Consider the following 18248-nt stretch of genomic DNA (forward strand, 5'->3'; position numbering starts at 1 on the left):
ATTTACCTGAGCATCTTCCCATGTAGCAATTATTTTCTCAAATTGGGCTGACCTCTTATTTTCTCAAGTCGGGTTGCGATGTCCACACAATTCCATAGCCCACATAGCAGTCCCTTTCCCACTTACCCAATGTGGACAAGTAAAAAGTGTGAAACCATCCAAACACAAATGGAATGAAACTGTGAGTCTGTGATCAGAGCAACTGCAGCAGATAATAAAAAAAATGTAAACAAAAAACAAAAAAAAATTTAATTAATTCAAGCCAACAACACACAACAATTAACTGCGAAGAACATAATTTTACACGCAATCTTCGACAAATATCCCAATCCTACTCTTATATTATATTCGCAGTTCTTCTCTCTCTTTCTCTCTTGAGATAGATTCTTCGAGACCTTCATAAACAGCTACGCTCATACGACAATTTGGAAGGGAGACTGGAACTTAAATTCAAGCTAAGTTGGTGAATTAGGGGTTCAAAAAATTGGACGAGACCGACGAATTAGGATGAATTGTTGTTAGGGTTTAAATGCACCAGATTATTTTATTGTGAAGTAATCCTGGGGAGTGAAGGCTCTCGGTTTAAGCGGTGTTTGTGTTGCGTTGATTGGCTGGTGCGGTACTGGCGTTCTGGCGGTTCCGCTACCATGGAAGTCGATTCGCCTCCGGAAATTACACCCCTCCGGCCTCGTGATCGAATCATACGGGTAGGCCTTGTGATTTTTCTTCTTTGATTATCCGAATTTTGATTTTGATTTTATTTTCCAGTAGTTAATTTCTTGAATTATCGAGCAACTGGAGCTCTAATTGATTTTCTATCGTTGAGGCATTTGCGATACAATTAATTGGTCATTTGTAGTTGAAAGCTTGTCCCTTTCTTTTGTCTCTCGTTTTCTTTTAAACTGTTTGGGCTGATTTATATTGTATTACTTGTTTGGGTAAGTGAATGCATTTGCTGGGAAAATATTACCTTTTTAAGTATAGTCATATATACTTTTGACTTTCATATTCCTATTGTAGTGTAAAGATATATGGGTTACAAGTGGGTTCACATTTGTTTTTTTAATTTATACCAGAGGCTTGCTCTATTGGGAGTGCCTGAGGAGTTTCTTGATCAGTTCCATCGTGGGTTAGTTGCTTTTGTCAAAAAGAACAAGCAACGGATACCAGAGCTAGTTTCTGCTATATTACCTGCTGATGAGGAAGTAGCTGAAGTTCTAAATGAAGCTAAACCGGGGTCTAAAAGACAATCAGCAGCAGTAACCATGAAAAATCGATTCCGTGAAAGCATGGCGTGGTTACAGTGGTTGATGTTTGAGGGTGAACCTTCTTCAGCCCTGAGGAATCTCTCCAAAATGAGTGTTGGGCAGCGTGGTGTTTGCGGAGCTGTTTGGGGGCAGAATGATATAGCATACAGGTGCCGAACATGTGAACATGACCCAACGTGTGCAATTTGCGTTCCGTGTTTTCAGAATGGGAATCACAAGGATCATGATTATTCTGTTATTTATACTGGCGGTGGTTGTTGTGATTGTGGTGATGTTACAGCATGGAAGCGTGAAGGCTTTTGCTCAAAGCATAAAGGTGCAGAACAGATACAACCCCTTCCAGAGGAGTTTGCAAACATTGTGGGGCCCGTTCTTGATTGCGTCTTTGTTTCTTGGAAAAATAAGCTACTTCTTGCTGAAACTACCTACCGGGAAACCCCTAGAGCAAGCGATATTGTTACAGAGTGTAAGAAGGTTGCAAATGAGTTAACTTTTGTTGTGGTTGAGATGCTTCTAGACTTCTGCAAACACAGTGAAAGTTTGCTGAGTTTTGTATCTAAGATGATTTTATCATCAGGGGATTTATTGGGGATTCTTGTGAGGGCAGAGAGGTTTCTGACCGAAGCTGTTGTGAAAAAGCTCCATGAGTTGCTCCTGAAATTGCTGGGGGAACCTATTTTCAAGTATGAGTTCGCAAAAGCATTTTTGTGTTATTACCCAGCTGTTGTAAGTGAAGCCAGAATGGAATTCAGTGACGTTTCTGTAAAAAAGTATCCGCTGCTCTCTGTATTCTCAGTACAAATCTTCACAGTGCCAACTTTAACACCTCGTCTTGTGAAAGAAATGAACCTACTGCCTATGCTGATGGGATGCTTGCAAGATATTTTCGTTTCCTGTGCTGGTGATGACGGTCGTTTACAGGTAATGCATTTATTTTTGTCTTTCCTTAAGTGCTAGGGTACAATATGATCATACCTCTGCACGTTCACCTCCTTTTTTCTGACGTTACTTCATGATAAAACTGATGACTTTGCCACTTAGATTGTGTACTTACTTTGCTTCAATTTGAAGGCGTGCTGTATATTTTTATGTATTCTAACTAGAGTTTTTTTTATGCCTTGCTTTTGGAGTTATTTCAGTTCGTTTTTTTCTGGTTCTTTTGTTCCTATTTTGGTTTTTATGGTGCATTGTGATTGGGAATCTGATACTTTTATTTTGTTTCTTCAAATTTCTGTTGTGGCTCCTTTTTTTTTTTTTTTTTTGCACTCCTTACAGGTTACCAAGTGGTCAAATTTATATGACATCACCATTCGTGTCATTGAAGATATTCGATTTGTTATGAGCCATGCTGTAGTGCCCAAATATGTAACTCATGACAAGCAAGATATTTCAAGATCTTGGATGAGACTGTTGACTTTCGTGCAAGGGATGAATCCACAAAAAAGGGAAACAGGCATCCGCATTGAAGAAGAAAATGAGAGTATGCATCTGCCATTTGTTCTAGGCCATTCAATTGCCAACATTCATTCTCTATTGGTGGATGGGGCATTTTTTGTGGCTAGCGACAAGATGGATGAAGACTTTCAGGATATGGATGACAGGGATAGCCTAAGACATGCAAAAGTAGGACGGTTGTCCCCGGAAAGTTCCGTATGCAGTGCAGTGGGGAGGAGTAGTTCATTTGCATGTGCATCGAAGGTTTCTGAAGATAAATCAGATGCTCTTTCTGATTTGTTGATTCCACCATCTGTAATGTGGCTAACCTATGAGTGCTTGAGGGCCATTGAGAATTGGTTGGGAGTTGATAATACCTCCAGGGCTCTTCTTGATGCATCTTCTCCAAGTACTAGCAATTTCTCAGGTAGCAATTTTTCAGCACTGAAGAAAACATTATCCAAGATCAGGAGAGGCAATATATTTGGTAGAATTGTCACTTCAAGTGAAGATCATGGCAAGCAATGTTCATCGCTTTTATATAGTGATTGCAATATGAGTGTTGACTTCCAGAATGGTAAAGTTGCAGGCCAGGAAACTAAATTAATGGTTCCCGACGAAATTGATTCAGTTAATGCATGTAGTCCTGCAGGATTGGATGATAGTGCCATGGAAGTAGATGGTGCCATGGACTTAGATGCTTTACGTGTTCTGAGTTCGTCGGATTGGCCAGACATTACATATGACATTAGTTTGCAGGATATATCTGTTCACATTCCTTTACATCGGTTACTTTCCTTGCTTTTACAGAAAGCATTGAGAAGATGTTTTGGTGAAGTGCCAGATTTGGCTAGTGCTACTTCTGCAAATTCATCTTCAGCTATTTTGACTGACTTCTTTGGAAATTTTCTAGGGGGCTGCCACCCATATGGATTTTCTGCCTTTGTTATGGAGCATCCCCTTAGGATCAGAGTATTTTGTGCTGAGGTTCATGCTGGAATATGGCGGAAAAATGGGGATGCTGCCCTATTATCATGTGAGTGGTATCGTTCAGTTCGCTGGTAAGTGATTTATTCTTATCTGACACATGCATTGTGGGGGAAAAAGTACCTCTTGTAATGATTGGTTTTTTTATTCACTCTATTTTTTTTTTCTTTGTCTTCATGTTTGGCCCTTTATTATGATTTTTTATTTTTTATTTGCAGGTCTGAACAGGGTTTGGAGCTTGACCTGTTTCTGCTTCAGTGCTGTGCTGCCTTGGCTCCAGCTGATCTTTATGTTAATAGAATTGTAAAACGCTTTGGTCTGTCAAGCTACCTTTCTTTGAACCTTGAGCGCTCGAGTGAATATGAAGCAGTTCTAGTGCAGGAAATGCTAACTCTTATTATACAAATAGTCAAAGAAAGGAGATTTTGTGGGCTAACTAAAGCTGAAAGTTTGAAAAGAGAGTTGATTCATAAATTAGCCATTGCAGATGCCACTCATAGTCAACTGGTTAAATCTCTTCCTCGTGATCTATCTAAGTTTGATCAGCTTCCTGAAATTTTGGATACTGTTGCAGCATATTCCAATCCCTCTGGCTTTAATCAGGGGACATATTCACTACGATGGACATTTTGGAAAGACATGGATTTGTTCTACCCTCGTTGGAACTCAAGGGATCTGCAAGCTGCAGAAGAAAGATACTTGCGTTTCCGTAGCGTTTCTGCGTTGACCACTCAGCTACCGAGGTGGACTGAGATTTATCCTCCTTTCAAGGGGGTTGCTAGAATAGCCACTTCTAAAGCAGTCCTTCAAATTATCCGTGCAGTGCTGTTTTATGCTATTTTTTCTGATAAATCAATTGATTCCCGAGCTCCTGATGGTGTTCTTTTAACTGCATTGCACTTACTCTCATTAGCATTAGACATTTGTTTTCAACATAAGGAATCTGGTGATCAGTCTTGTTATGACGGAGATGCAATTCCCATACTAGCTTTTGCTGGTGAAGAAATTTATGAAGGACCACATTTAGGCGCTGGCCAACAAAGCTTGTTGTCACTTCTTGTGATCTTGATGAGGATGCATAAGAAAGAGAATTTAGACAATTGTTTGGAAGCTGGGAGTGACCTCTCTTCTTTAATTGGAAGCTTATTGAAGAAGTTTGCAGAGATCGATTCAGGATGTATGACCAAACTGCAACTACTTGCACCTGAAGTAATTGGTCATGTATTACAATCTTCTCCAAATGGTGACACATATACCTCAGGTTCAATTTCTGACTCTGAGAAGCGCAAGGCAAAAGCCAGAGAGAGACAGGCTGCCATTTTGGAAAAAATGAGAGCCGAGCAATCAAAATTTATGGCAAGCGTTAATTCCACTGTGGATGATGGCTCAAAATCTGAGCAAGAGGTTTGTAACCCTGACATTGAAGATGATTCAGAAGAGTCTGCAGAAGTTGTTTGCTCACTTTGCCATGATCCCAATTCCAGAAATCCCATATCCTACTTAGTTCTTCTTCAGAAATCTAGGCTTTTGAATTTCATGGACAGAGGTCCCCTTTCATGGGAACAACCTCGCTGGATAGACAAGGAGCACATCTCTACTATCAAAGGTGTGGTGACTGATCAATCTGAAACAAGCTCTTCGTCAGGTGGTTCAGGGGTGGTACCATCTTACCCTTTAAAACAGTTGGTTCAGGATGCAGTCACTGAATTTGCCTGTCATGGGCAACCTAGGGATGTTGAGGCTCTTCTAGATTTTTTCAAGGGCCGGTTCCATGAATTAAAGAATATCCAAGTGCCACGTGAATCAAATGATGAAAGTGAAAAGACTTTATGTACATTTGAGACAATGGAAGACACTATGTACCTCTCCATCCAAAAAGAATTGCATGATAAGATGCTGCATTCTAAGCTTACAGAGGATAAGGGATTTTCAACTCCTGAAGGGGATCAAGAAAAAACTGAGCATGCTGAATTTATGTTGCTTGGCAAATATACAGCTGCTCTTTCTAGAGAGACGACAGAAAATTCTTCATCCTCTGAAAGTCCCAATGAGAAGGTGCCAATAGATTCTTCTCGGTTTTCAGCATATGATGGATTTGGCCCGATAGATTGTGATGGAATTTATCTTTCTTCCTGTGGGCATGCTGTGCATCAGGGATGCCTTGATCGCTATTTATCTTCACTGAAGGAAAGGTAAGCCTATCAAGAGCAGAAGTTTTCAATCCTTACTTAGTAATTTAGGATTTCTTTATCACTCTTTTATCTAATTTTTGATTTATTTTGCAAGAAAGGTAGAAGTTTTAATTTTAAAAAATGAAACAACTGTATTAAGATATTTTGTTAAGAGACAATCACATTTAGATGTAAACGAATTGGAGAAAAAAGGCTGATTAAGTTGGACTTCCATTGCAATTGAATATCAAGGAAACAGTGTTGACAATTTGCAATTGCCTTGTTCTTTGGGAAGAGTCTGTGAACTATCAAGTTTGCCTTTCTGATGATTCTGTTTATTTTTTTTATTTTTAATTTCTTTATTTGACAAGTTCTAGCGAAAGGGCTATGTTATAGTTTGCCAGATCAAATTGTTGCTAGTAAAATTGAATTTCATGCTTAAATGGTTATGTACTTATGATGCAACAACCAAAGAGAAAAAAAGTCAGATATACATATATCATATATGTCGCTCTGGAAGAATGTTGACGTGCTAGTGAAAAGGGCTTAACTTCCCCCATCTTCGTATCTGTTCGTGCAGGTATCTCAGAAGAATTGTTTTTGAAGGAGGACATATTGTAGATCCAGATAAGGTACAAGGCCTACATATTTTTCCATTTTTCATTCTTGCTTGTGAAGGGAGGAGGGTTCTGTTACTGATCTTTTGCATGTTTGTTCTTTTTCTCCTTAGGGGGAGTTTCTCTGCCCTGTATGCCGTCGACTTGCAAATTCTGTGTTGCCTGCATTGCCAGGGTTGTTCGAGAAGGTCTCGAAGGAGTCTCGTCATTCAGGTGTTAGTTCATCACATGCTACTGGTCCATTGGTCAAATCAGGTGGAGAAATTAATTCTCTTCAGCTTCAGCAAGGCTTGGCTCTTGTGCAATCTGCAGCAAAGGCATCTGGGAAGGTTGGAAATCTTAAAGGTTTTCCCCTGCAGAGATGTGGAAGAATGACCTCAAACCTTGAAATTTCTCGTTTGCTCTGTAAGATGTATTTTCCGACTAAACAGGATAAGTTATCAGGATCTGCCAGGGTCAGCCACCCAATGCTCATGTGGGACACAATTAAGTACTCCCTATTATCAATTGAAATTGCTGCACGTTCTGGCGGGAAATATGCAACACCAAGCTATGACCTTAATGCATTGTATAAGGAACTTGAATCCTCGAGTAGATTTGTATTGTCTTTGTTGCTGAAAGTAGTCCAAAGCAAAAGTAAGAATTCTCTTCATATGCTTCAGAGATTTATAGGAATTCAGAGCTTTGCAGAATCTATTTGCTTTGGAGTTTCCATAGACCATGGTAGCGAAACATGTGGACAAGGTAATGTTATTGCTACCAGTGAGTGCCATTTATTTCATGTGTTTCTTGTGGCTATTTGCTTGTGGCTTTCTGTGGAGTTTTTTTCTTTCTTGCTTTCTGATTCACTAATCGCATGCAGTTAGAGTTAAATTTAATGAGTTATTGTCTACTTCCTTATTTATTTATTTATTAAAACATGAATTTAAAACATAATAGTTTGAGATGATCGGTAATGCTATGGAACCGAACTCTTTCTATCCAACCTACATGGCATTCTCACGTTGGGTTCTACAACATTGTTGTTTTATTAATGCACTGATGCCATGTATATATCAAGTGCTACATAGGTTGGAAAGAAGTTGTGAAAATTTGGGATAAGTAGCACCATCCTTTCTTATTATAATGTTGTGGCTAATTGATATCTTGGATCATATTCAAAGCTACCGAAGGGACTAATACTTGTTACAGTTTCATGTGTGCAAAATTTTACGTGTTATGCTTGCCAAAAACAATATAAGTTCAGGCATTTGTATATCACAAGTCATCTTGGTTCCTGATTTATTCCACTCTTACCAGTCATTAAATCCTCATCCATGCTATGTTTTACAGGGGCTATGTTGCGTATCTTGGAACATGTTGATATGGCTGTATCATATCCTGATATTCAGTTCTGGAATAGAGCATCTGATCCTGTCCTTGCTCATGATCCTTTTTCATCATTGATGTGGGTTCTTTTTTGTCTTCCATACCGGTTTTTATCATGTGAAGATTCCTTGTTATCCCTGGTGCACTTATTCTATGTTGTGTCTGTAGTTCAGGTACGTTATCTGTAATTATCTACTTTTATTATTTGGTTGATGCTTGAGTTCCATTATAATCATCTAGTGGCCTAATCCATTATGGCGAATGCAGGGTATAATTGCTTATCTTGGGAAAAATCAATGCGATATGAGTAAATTAGGTGTTGATGATTGTCTGGTTACTGATGTCTCTAAACTCATGGGAGAATCTGGATGCCCGCAGCAATATTTTGTTTCAAACTATATTGGCTCTTCTTGTAACAGTAATATTAAGAACATAGTTCGTAGCTTGAGTTTCCCTTATTTGCGGAGGTGTGCATTGTTGTTGAATTTACTAAACTATAATGCCCAAGCACCATTCTTTGAAAGGTATAATGTGTTAGATAGATCTCATGCCATTGGTGACATGATGGATACCACTTATGTGGCGCTGGTAGAGCTCAATGAAGTTCAGGAGATAGAAAGAATGTTCAAGATTCCTACACTTGATGTTATTCTTAAGGATAAAGTCGTGCGTTCAATGGTTCAGAAATGGTTCCGTCATTTTTACAAGGAGTTTGAAGTCCAAAGATTTAGAGGAAGCATACACTGTAATCCTGCAGTTCCCTTCCAGTTGATGCGTCTGCCCCGAGTTTACCAGGACCTATTGCAGAGGTTGGTTAAATTGCTTCTCATTTTGTTGCTGGAGTACTTGTTCTTTGAAAAAAATTTAAAAAAATCGTTCGAGAATTTAAACTCATTCAGAAAGATTGTGTTTTTTCAGGTATATTAAACAGCGTTGTCCTGATTGCAAATCCATCCTTGAGGATCCCGCATTGTGCCTGCTTTGTGGGAGATTATGCTCTCCAAGCTGGAAGTCGTGCTGCCGGTATATATATTTTCACCAATGTTTGTCATTATTTTTAAGAAAAGTGTCCCTCTAGGTGCATACATGTTTATGCCCTGTTGGGCCATTGCTCTGCCCATTATTGCTAAATTTGACATTGTATCTTTAGGGAAAGTGGATGCCAAACTCATGCATTGGCCTGTGGTTCTGGTACTGGGGTATTTCTGTTGATCAGGGTATGCATTGCAGTTCGTTTTTTATTTTTATTTTTTAAAGTTATGTTTCACAGCTGTCTCTTAAATCTTGTAAGTTTTTTACCTCTTTTCTTGTTTATGGAGATGGTTAATTTTCTTTTCTATTAGAGGACAACAATTCTGCTGCAAAGATGTGCGCGGCAAGCTCCCTGGCCATCACCGTACTTGGATGCTTTTGGGGAAGAGGTAACTAGTTCATACTACAGTAAATCACACAGAAATTCTGTTCCTCTGTTTCTTTCATCATCTTCCCTCGTAAACGATTTGCAATGACAAAATAATATGGATGGTGTAATTTATGGTCAGAACTTTAGAGTTTCGCATGGATAGAAAGAAGCAAAAGAAGGTTAAATTGATTACGCATTTAAGAGGACATAATTCCTTTGTTAATTGAGCTCCTTTCTGGATGTTTAGACATTTCCCCCTTTCTTTATTGCATACGGTTATTATGTTTTTCTTTCTCTGAATAAAATGCAAAAAGGCCTACGAAAAAATGAAGAAGTTGGAAGAAGTAACTGTGGATGCTCCTGTTCTTGTTTTTGTTCCTATTTGCATTAATTGATTTATAGGGGTCTTTATGTTTCTGTATTATTGTAAAAAAAATGATTGCAGGATGTTGAAATGCAAAGAGGAAAGCCGCTGTACTTGAACGACGAACGCTATGCAGCTTTAACTTATTTGGTGAGAATCTTTTGCTACATTTTAAGTCTGCATCATATTTTACCTAATGCAATAAATGTTGAAATTCGTTGCCACTTAACAGTTGCTTATGGTAATTTATAGGTAAATTCTTTCTTCCAAACAACTTACTTATCACTCATTTAAAAGTTGAATAAAAACTTTGGCCCTCCCTCTCACGCCCACTCCCTTCCACCTGCAGCCCTTTGCCCACCCCCACCATCCATGACATTGTCGTGGCCAAACCTGACAATGGTGTTATGTTGAAACTTTTTGAGTGAAGGCGACGTGTTGAGCAGTTCTGTTCTGTGTTTTCATAAAGAAGCATACCTAATTTATACGTTCCAATTGAAAAATATTCTTGTAGTGTTTAGTTTTATGGTAAATAGTTTATGTTGTTTTGCGTGGCAGGTTGCTTCTCATGGTCTTGATCGAAGTTCCAAGGTTCTTGGGCAAACTACTATTGGTTCTTTGTTCATTGTTTAGTTTGGATTTGAAGGTAAAGGCAATCATGAAAGTCATGAGTGTTAGTTCATTTTATTCAAGTTGCTGAATATTCTAGTTTGGCATCTCAGGCGGTATATTTCGTGACAGATTTATGCCGGGGGATGACAAAGGATTCTTGATAGTAACAGAGAATATCCAGTTCTGACAATAAATCTGCACCTTGCATTAATGGTTCAGTTTACCGCACATTGAGGTTAGTGGCTATGTTTTAAACTAACGTAAGTTCTGAACAATATGGAACGCCATAAAATTTCCGACAACTTTTTTCCTCTTTGCCTGTGACCTTACTTTTTTGGTTTGCTTGTTATAGATTATTTTCCTACTGTTTCTAAATATCTTGTCACCTACAATGGCAGATGGTTGGATTTTCCTCTCCGCATGTTGAAAATTTGGTTCCAAGGGAAGACCATCTGTCGGCAGGTTGTTCCGTTTGTTTTTTTTATGGTTGTACAGTTCAATATGATGCCTCAGGCTGAAGCCTGGCAGCATACAGGGTTGTGGAGTCATTGCGAAACAGTTGTACATAGATATTTTATAACATCAGTCACGAGCCACTGGTTAAGGTTAGAGTGGCACTTGCATGGAGAGGAACTCAGTCTATCCCTCTTGCTCTCTCCTTCACTTTGTGGAGTTATTTATTGTTTTGTTATTACATTCTTTTTAATTATCAGTGAGCTGAGGGGGGGAGGGGAAAGAGGGGGTGTGACTTCTGGAGCTGTTACGAGAGATTTCATACTGTTTTGGCTGGGCTTGGTGATAAATCCTTTGATGTCCCTTGAAGTTGCCAAAGCTAATAGTTTGAAAAGAAAAAGAATTGCCTTCAAGTTTAGGCTAGTAATTGCATTACAAATGTCCCTTAAAAAGGCCTAAAAACTGGTAGTCAACTTTTCTTCAATGTTCATGTTCAAAGTTTATTTTCATTTTTATATTTTTTTGAGTGCTTATACAACATAATCAGTAACTAGTGACTTTTCAGTCTGATGGACAAATATTGTCGTTCTGATGATAGACAAATTCAGTCTACCAATAATATAAGCATCTGACACCTATCTGGTAATATAAATATTACAAAAATAAATAAATAAATAAAGACTAAAAAGAAAACTTTGCACCTTTAATTGCATACTTTCTTTGGCACAATCATGTCCTGTGCGTCTTCTAGCCTGAGAACTGTTGCGCGATTCAGCTTCGATTTTGGGCTTTTCATCGGACGCAGAAAGTCGCTTCTTTTGAAATATTTTGTACATCCTATTAAGCTAATTTCACAACCCAATTTCCTTCTTTTTCAGGGCTTTTTTATATATAAAAAATCTAACATAATTGTGCATGAGAGATCCTTCAATAGAGGGGAGACTCAGTGCCATTGGATTAAATGCTGTCCTTCAATAGAGGGGGGACTCAGTGCCATTGGATTAAATGTTCATTGACAGCAGACATGGACTAAGTCAAGTTGGTTAGAACGAATGTGCTCCCCACACTGCAACTGAGTTCGAATTCCCTTTCCCATAATTTAGATTAGATTAAGTAAAATATTGCTTGTATAAAAAAATAAAAATTGGACATTAACAATTTGGCTTTCCTTCTATGCACAAAACACACTTATCAGATGAATGAAAATTCTCGCATCCACTGCCCAAGGAAAATGGGAGACAAGAAGAGTTGGCGCCATAAAGAACAATACCTAGATTTCTAAAAGAGTACATGTGTGTGTGAAGGTCAGGTAGTAAAGTTAAAATGGGTAAAGAACCGAATAGATGACTGGAGCTACGCTTTCATTAAGGGAATTTTCAAGCATAAAGCATCATTGCTCCTTTGCTGATGGGTTTTCTGTACAATCAATATATTTTCACAAGTAATGGGGCCTATCATTTTTATTCTACACAAAACAGAAGCCCACTGCCACTGTATTTTGTCAAGTTGCTGTGTTGAAAAACCGTCCAATGTAACGAACAGGTGGTGTATTTGCAAGTTAATGAATTGTAAGGCATCCAAGATGTAAGACCAGAGAGTGGTCTGATAAATCGATAAATCGCTTTTCAAAAGAGCTCTGTAGACTTGGAAATATCACCAATTCAAAAGTGTCAGCCAACTTCAATAGAATCACCCTCCTTTGTACCTGAATAATAACAGAGGAAACCAAATCAGAAACTTATTTAACATTGCCTCTTGCTTCATTCCATCGCTATTTCAATGATGACCCAATAGCATGCCGAAATAAAAAGGCTTAAAGAAAGTGAATATTTCGAGCAGATACAGTGAGAAAATATGCAAACACTATTTCTTTCATCACTAACCAGGAAAATAAAAACGAATTCAAGTACACAAATTCCTTCACCACTAGGACTCTAGGAGACAGTTTACTTCATCAGTTCATATAAACAAAAGAAAGTTTCACATTTCCACATATCTTTCCTAAAAGGCAGTTGTAATTGACTTCTCTATCACTTCGGATTCTGTACCACCAATATTGAAGAGACTTAGGATCTTCACAAATCTTTTCTAATGGTAAATTTACTCTAACAAAGGCGGCAAGATTGTTTGGCTCTTTTCTAACTTTGGCAACAAAGGCTACAAAATGAAAAGAATGAGGAAGGAAATAGATCCAACTCTTAATATCCATGATGCAAAGAATGACAACTTTGATTCCTTTATCAGAAAACTTAAACATCTATGCACTATCCTCAGCAAGCTTGTCATCTGTGCATGCACCTACTTAAGTATCATGTCAGGTGTGTTATTAAAAATCTAATGGTAGGACAAAATTCAACAACTGGATAAGCTATAATCATAACTAATTCACCACTTGACCAAACAATTATATGTCATACATAGATCATCCATGCAGAAACATGATCAGATCCAGTTTCCATCCTCAAGTAAAATATAAAAGACAGCTTTACCAAGCATGAACCTATATCAGTTCTAGAAAAAGATTTCAAGAACAATGATAAGCAAAACTGTAACTTACAGTGCATGCCCTAGGTCACTTCCATCTTTGTTGCATGTGAACAATCTTTGATAACACCAGAGCCTCCATTTGCAGACAACTCCACAGATTTAGAATTACCATCATACTCTTTGTCACATGTAAACTCAAGTTGTTTCTCCACAGACTTGAAAACGGCATTCCTCCTGGCTCTTAACCGGTATGGAGGAGATGCATTAAAAGCCTTACCATTAGGCCCAATAGTGTTGATACCTTGACTGGTTGGACTCTCACTCAAACTTTCTTCTTGAGACCCAGACATTTCCGCACTGTTTTTGTGTCTTTCCTGTTCATCAGAAACATTAAGCACTTCCCTGACTGATTCACAATCCACCAACCCAATTTTATTAGGAGGCAAATGTCCTTGGGAAGTATTCTTTCTCTTTCGCAAGATGGAAGGAGTATTGGGGAAGGTCTTGGCAGCCATTTTCAAAATTGATTCAGGACTTCGATTGCATAAACCACTGCCCTTCACACAAGGCGGAGTGTAGAAACTTACAGGTGATACATTTGGACTAGAAGCATAATCATGTTGAAAGCAACGCATGCTTGAAAAACCTGAATCAAATCGACCACAACTTTCTAACGGTGGTTCGTAGTACAAAGGGCCGTAGCCTGGAGTTTCAACTGGCACAGGTGTTCTCTTAACTCTGTCTTCATCTATTAGGTTGTTAAATCCACAATTCTCAGACTCTGCCTGGCTGTTAATGATACTCTCAATCTGGGGCTCGCTGTTTACTGCAAAATTCTCAAACTTTGACCCTGACTCTGAGTTGCAGCAACTAAGATCTCTAAAGGATGATCTCAGCTGACATTCTACACCTTCAGAATCAGCAGGCTCATTTGGAAGAACACTTGATGAAGCACCCAAATCCTGATGTGGGGCGGAGGACTCAAGCTGATCCTTGCCATCTTCATCTAGCTTACATACATCTGCATTTCCAGATGATGTCTGAGCAGTTGAATCTGATCCTTTAGTTGAACAAACAAGTAATCTTTTAGTTGCAGTGGATTTACTTGTCTCTTTGGCACCATTCTGGGAACTATTCTTTGCAGCTGGTGGAAGTTTCCCAGTAGCCAAATAGAAATCTAATTTTTTCTTCAAGGAACTATTCCAATGATTCTTTATTGCATTATCAGTCCTACAAACACAAAGTTATACAAAATTTGACTTAGTAAACAGTACATACGCACAATAATACCAAAGAACTTGATTTTCAAAATACATGTACCCCAATGTTGCCCTAATTTAGCACCTCAATGCCATTCATAAATAAAAAATCAATCAAGAAAGATACCTTCCAGGTAAAACCTTAGCTATTTCAGCCCATTTGTTCCCATGTATCCGATGGGCTTTCATAAGTGCTAATTCCTCCTCCAACGTCCAAGCATCCTTCTTTATGTCTGGATTCAAATGATTGTGCCACCTGTATAAAAAAAATAAAAAAATTTGTTCCATTGTTTTTACACGTGTATACACTGCCCAAACCATTTATTTGCTTTTCATGAAGAAATCAATTGGAAGATCCAAGCCAATGGAAGGAATACATTGATGCATAAAGCATCAGAGTCATACAAAACTAAAGGTAATAAAAAGAATACATCTTAATACCAGAAAGAAAGAAAAAGATCATTTTAAGAGGAACATGAAACAGATCAGGTCAGCATTATAGTGCTCAAGAGTTCCAGGGTCACATATGACAACAACATAAGGACTTAAACTTATGAAGGTTACCTCTCCCGGCATTGTTTCCCTATACGGCCAGGCAAAGACTTCGCTATTAATGACCATTTTGTAGGTCCATACTTTGCTACCAGTTCAATGATTTTATCATCCTCCTACAAAACAAACAAGTTAAAGAAAGTTCAATGTAAAGCTACAAGAAAGGATCACAAAAAGTAAGGATGGTATCAGGTTCCAACCTCTTGAGTCCACGGTCCTTTAACAAGATCTGGATTAAGAACCTTCTGCCACCGATGCAGACATTGCACTTCCGATCTATCAGGAAAAAATTCAGCTGCATACACATTGTTCCAAATATTAGATTAGTTGCCTGAATTTAAGCATAATATGACAACAAATAAAATACTCGGTAATACAGCCAAGACTAGGTTTCTAGTCGTGTGTGTAATTTATATACTGTTCTACCCCCTTTTGGTAATTTACAACATAGGTAGAACAGAATTAGTGGATTGAACGAACAGTAACACACCCAGTCTACTGGGACATCTATGTCATATGATTGGTTTGCTTTGAATTTTTAGAGCTCTGAATATATTCTTATTGTTCAGCCAAAATAAGATTTCTTTTAGTTTATCAAAATCTCTACCATTTAAAAGAACTCATTAAGTTATGGGAGCACATTGCTTGAGCAGACTCACTGCTACCTAAAAGCACCATAACAACTGAAATTTTGCAACTACAAAACATAAATCAGGACAGAGACAAACCTATTTTCTTCCAACTCTTCCCCTTAAAAGCTGCAACCGCGTTCCTTAATGTCTCATCCTGTGACCAATCAACATGTTATTGCAAATTAAAATCATGCACCAAAAAGAGTTATGGCTAAGAAAACATACGAGCATGTATCTGAGCAACATCATGTGAAAATGGGTGAAAATGGGTGAGATAGAGACGGTGTACATTATTGAAAACAGAAGTAATAAAACCAGAAAGTCTAAAAGAAATGACAGTTTCAAGCCCTTCCAAATTAGATGATTTGATGATTGACAATGATGAACCTCTCCCTTCAATATGCTAGTAACAAACACAAAAATGTTCATGCTTCTAGCTGATATTACAAAGACGTGAACACAAGTACAGAATGAAATGCTGACCTCCTGTGGAGTCCAACCGCCTTTGGCTCGCCTAATAGGACCACTAGTTCTCCTGAAAGATCAAATTCACATATTTCAGTTCACTAACCACAACACTGTTGATGATAATTATAAACAATGGAAAATGATCACAACAAAAATCGATCAGCATATCCATTTTCCAGTAGGTGAGGATCCAAACACTCATTGAGAATCATAAAAGGTCTAAAAGCAAATGCCTGAAACCTAAAATAAACATCACATTCATAATTTAATCCCGGTTATGAAGAGAATGATTTTTAAACAGAGAACATCACTATAGTTGTAACTAAATTAAAGCTGTTAGGAAGTAAGGGAGAGTACCGGTGAGTCGGAGAAGTTGATGCTGGGCTGCAAACCCCTGGGGACTTGAGAATAGCACTGCCACTGCCTTCGGACACAGACGAGCTGGAAGCAGCCGTTGATTGCTTATTCTCAAGGCAACACTCTTCTAATTTTACCTCCTCCATCTCCTCCTATAAATAATCTCCAAAATTCAAAATCCTAATCAATAAATAGATACATAACACACAAATATAAAACAAAACCCTTCAAAAATAACCCCTCAAACGAATCATAAACACTAAAAACCCTAAAACAGACCCTAAATTTACTCCAAAATCTTCAAAACCTCACCGCCATAACCCAGACAAGCAAGACCCAGATCTTAAAAAGAGTTTCCAGATCAAAAACTGTTACCAAAACGCAAATTAAAGAGAATTACAAGACTTATATCCAAAACCCAATAAATCCAGCACAAATCGGAGCAACTTGAAGTCCAAGAAAACGTGGAAACTTGATCGAGACTAGTGAAAAAACATGAAAGCAAATCAACAAAATAGGAAGAAGAAAAGTTTTTTCTTTCAAGAAACAAAAACCATTTTCTGAAAGTAAGAGTACCTCTGCTTGTGAAGAAGTGGCGGGAATCGAATTCGAGCTCATCGATTGGGCGGACAGATTTCAGAAGCCTCTTCTCTGAAACATGAAAGGGAGCTTTTTTGGTTTCGAAAAATCCTCGCCCGTTGAAACGAAGAGAGAGAAAGAAAGAAACAGAGGTTAAAAGGAAATAATAAAAAAACTATTATAAATTTATAACGAATATATATGCACCGACGTCTCCGTTAATTACCGTTATCGAAAGGGCTTTGAGTTTTTATGAGCTTTAGAAAACCCTAAACGGCGATTGACGGTTCATCCAGAACGTTAGGGGACCAAAACCAAAAGTTTGAACCTCAAACGGCACTCTAGGCTCTTTGTTAAATATCGAACGTGTTTGGAGCCGTTAGATGGGCGGCTTGCTTCGCGGGCATTTTCGGACCTTTGGATTGGACATAACTAGCTCGTGGTTTAAGTGGGTTTTGTTTGGAAAGAAACGTTTAACTATAATGAATCGCGGTTTAGGGTATTAAAGTTCGCTGGAACGTCAGATCATGGCTGAGTGTACGGTGTCTGATGGTCTTGGTCTTTCTGTGCTGTGAATGTATCTATTCTCATTGATCTGGACCGTTGGTTGGCGGGAAAACCCTCAACTTGACCTTGTTTTTTCTTCTTTTTCATACTTCATCGACAATCAAATCCGAACTGTATAGTATTTTTTGTCTAAATTGTAGTTTGATTCCCATAATATAATACTACCAGACCTGCATTTTAATTTCCTAACCATATCAAAATGCTCTAATTCAAACATTTAGTCTAGTTATATACTACATTTGACAGAGTTTGCTGCAACCTGCTTGAGACCATCTTTGATGGTAGTGTTGCTTCAAGTGATGGTAGTAGTGCTCATTTAAGCTTATGAATTGTTTTCAGGAGTTTGATTGTAAAATGGTTGAGCGACTTTTGTTCGTTTTAGTTTTGTTTTCTTGGGCTCGTTAGTTTCGCTGCACTTTTGAGCTTGGTGAATATAATCAAATAATACTTGAAAAAAAGAGAGAGAATATAATCAAATAATAGGAACTAAACTGACGGCAAGATTGCCAACCATCATTTGAGACACTCATTTTTCATTTTGTTGAAAAAATATCATAAGTTTAAACCTCATGAACCACATTGAATGAAAGATATAATTTGGACGGTTAAAATTGATGCCTTATGTAACGTGTTCCATGAATAAAAATGGATGAAAAATCTGATTTGGAACA

General features: G+C 38.1%; 2 protein-coding genes across 4 annotated transcripts; one reads left to right on the forward strand and one right to left on the reverse strand.

Annotated features, from left to right (window-relative positions):
• The first annotated feature begins 209 nt into the window (after positions 1-209).
• On the forward strand, positions 210-10932 carry PRT6 (proteolysis 6). 2 transcript variants are annotated; one of them, XR_015836406.1, is made up of 15 exons: positions 210-707; positions 1077-2189; positions 2544-3763; positions 3908-5881; positions 6441-6492; positions 6591-7221; positions 7810-8018; positions 8113-8654; positions 8764-8868; positions 8996-9062; positions 9189-9266; positions 9693-9761; positions 10170-10257; positions 10353-10458; positions 10622-10932. XR_015836406.1 is itself a non-coding variant. In XM_021969500.2 (14 exons), the coding sequence occupies exons 1-13, from the start codon at positions 648-650 to the stop codon at positions 10242-10244; spliced, it is 6195 nt and encodes a 2064-aa protein (XP_021825192.1). In that variant the 5' UTR covers positions 210-647; the 3' UTR covers positions 10245-10257; positions 10334-10458. The 2 variants fall into 2 exon arrangements, 1 of the variants encoding a protein (XP_021825192.1); XM_021969500.2 differs by lacking the exon at positions 10622-10932 and having other exon boundaries at positions 10334-10458.
• A 1057-nt stretch (positions 10933-11989) lies between these two features.
• Positions 11990-17174, reverse strand: MYB3R-5 (myb domain protein 3r-5). Of its 2 annotated transcripts, none has more exons than XM_021969504.2 (9): positions 17008-17174; positions 16432-16583; positions 16090-16141; positions 15703-15760; positions 15175-15269; positions 14987-15090; positions 14550-14678; positions 13234-14393; positions 11990-12381 (listed from the first exon to the last, which is right to left on the reverse strand). In XM_021969504.2, exons 1-8 carry the CDS (start codon positions 17047-17049, stop codon positions 13244-13246), a joined length of 1782 nt encoding a protein of 593 aa, XP_021825196.1. In that variant the 5' UTR covers positions 17050-17174; the 3' UTR covers positions 11990-12381; positions 13234-13243. The 2 variants fall into 2 exon arrangements, with proteins under 2 accessions (XP_021825196.1, XP_021825197.1); XM_021969505.2 differs by having other exon boundaries at positions 16432-16594; positions 17008-17170.
• Between the last annotated feature and the right edge of the window lie 1074 nt (positions 17175-18248).

Source organism: Prunus avium, chromosome 6 (genome assembly GCF_965620075.1).
Source record: "Prunus avium chromosome 6, drPruAviu1.hap1.1, whole genome shotgun sequence".
NCBI lineage: Eukaryota > Viridiplantae > Streptophyta > Magnoliopsida > Rosales > Rosaceae > Prunus > Prunus avium.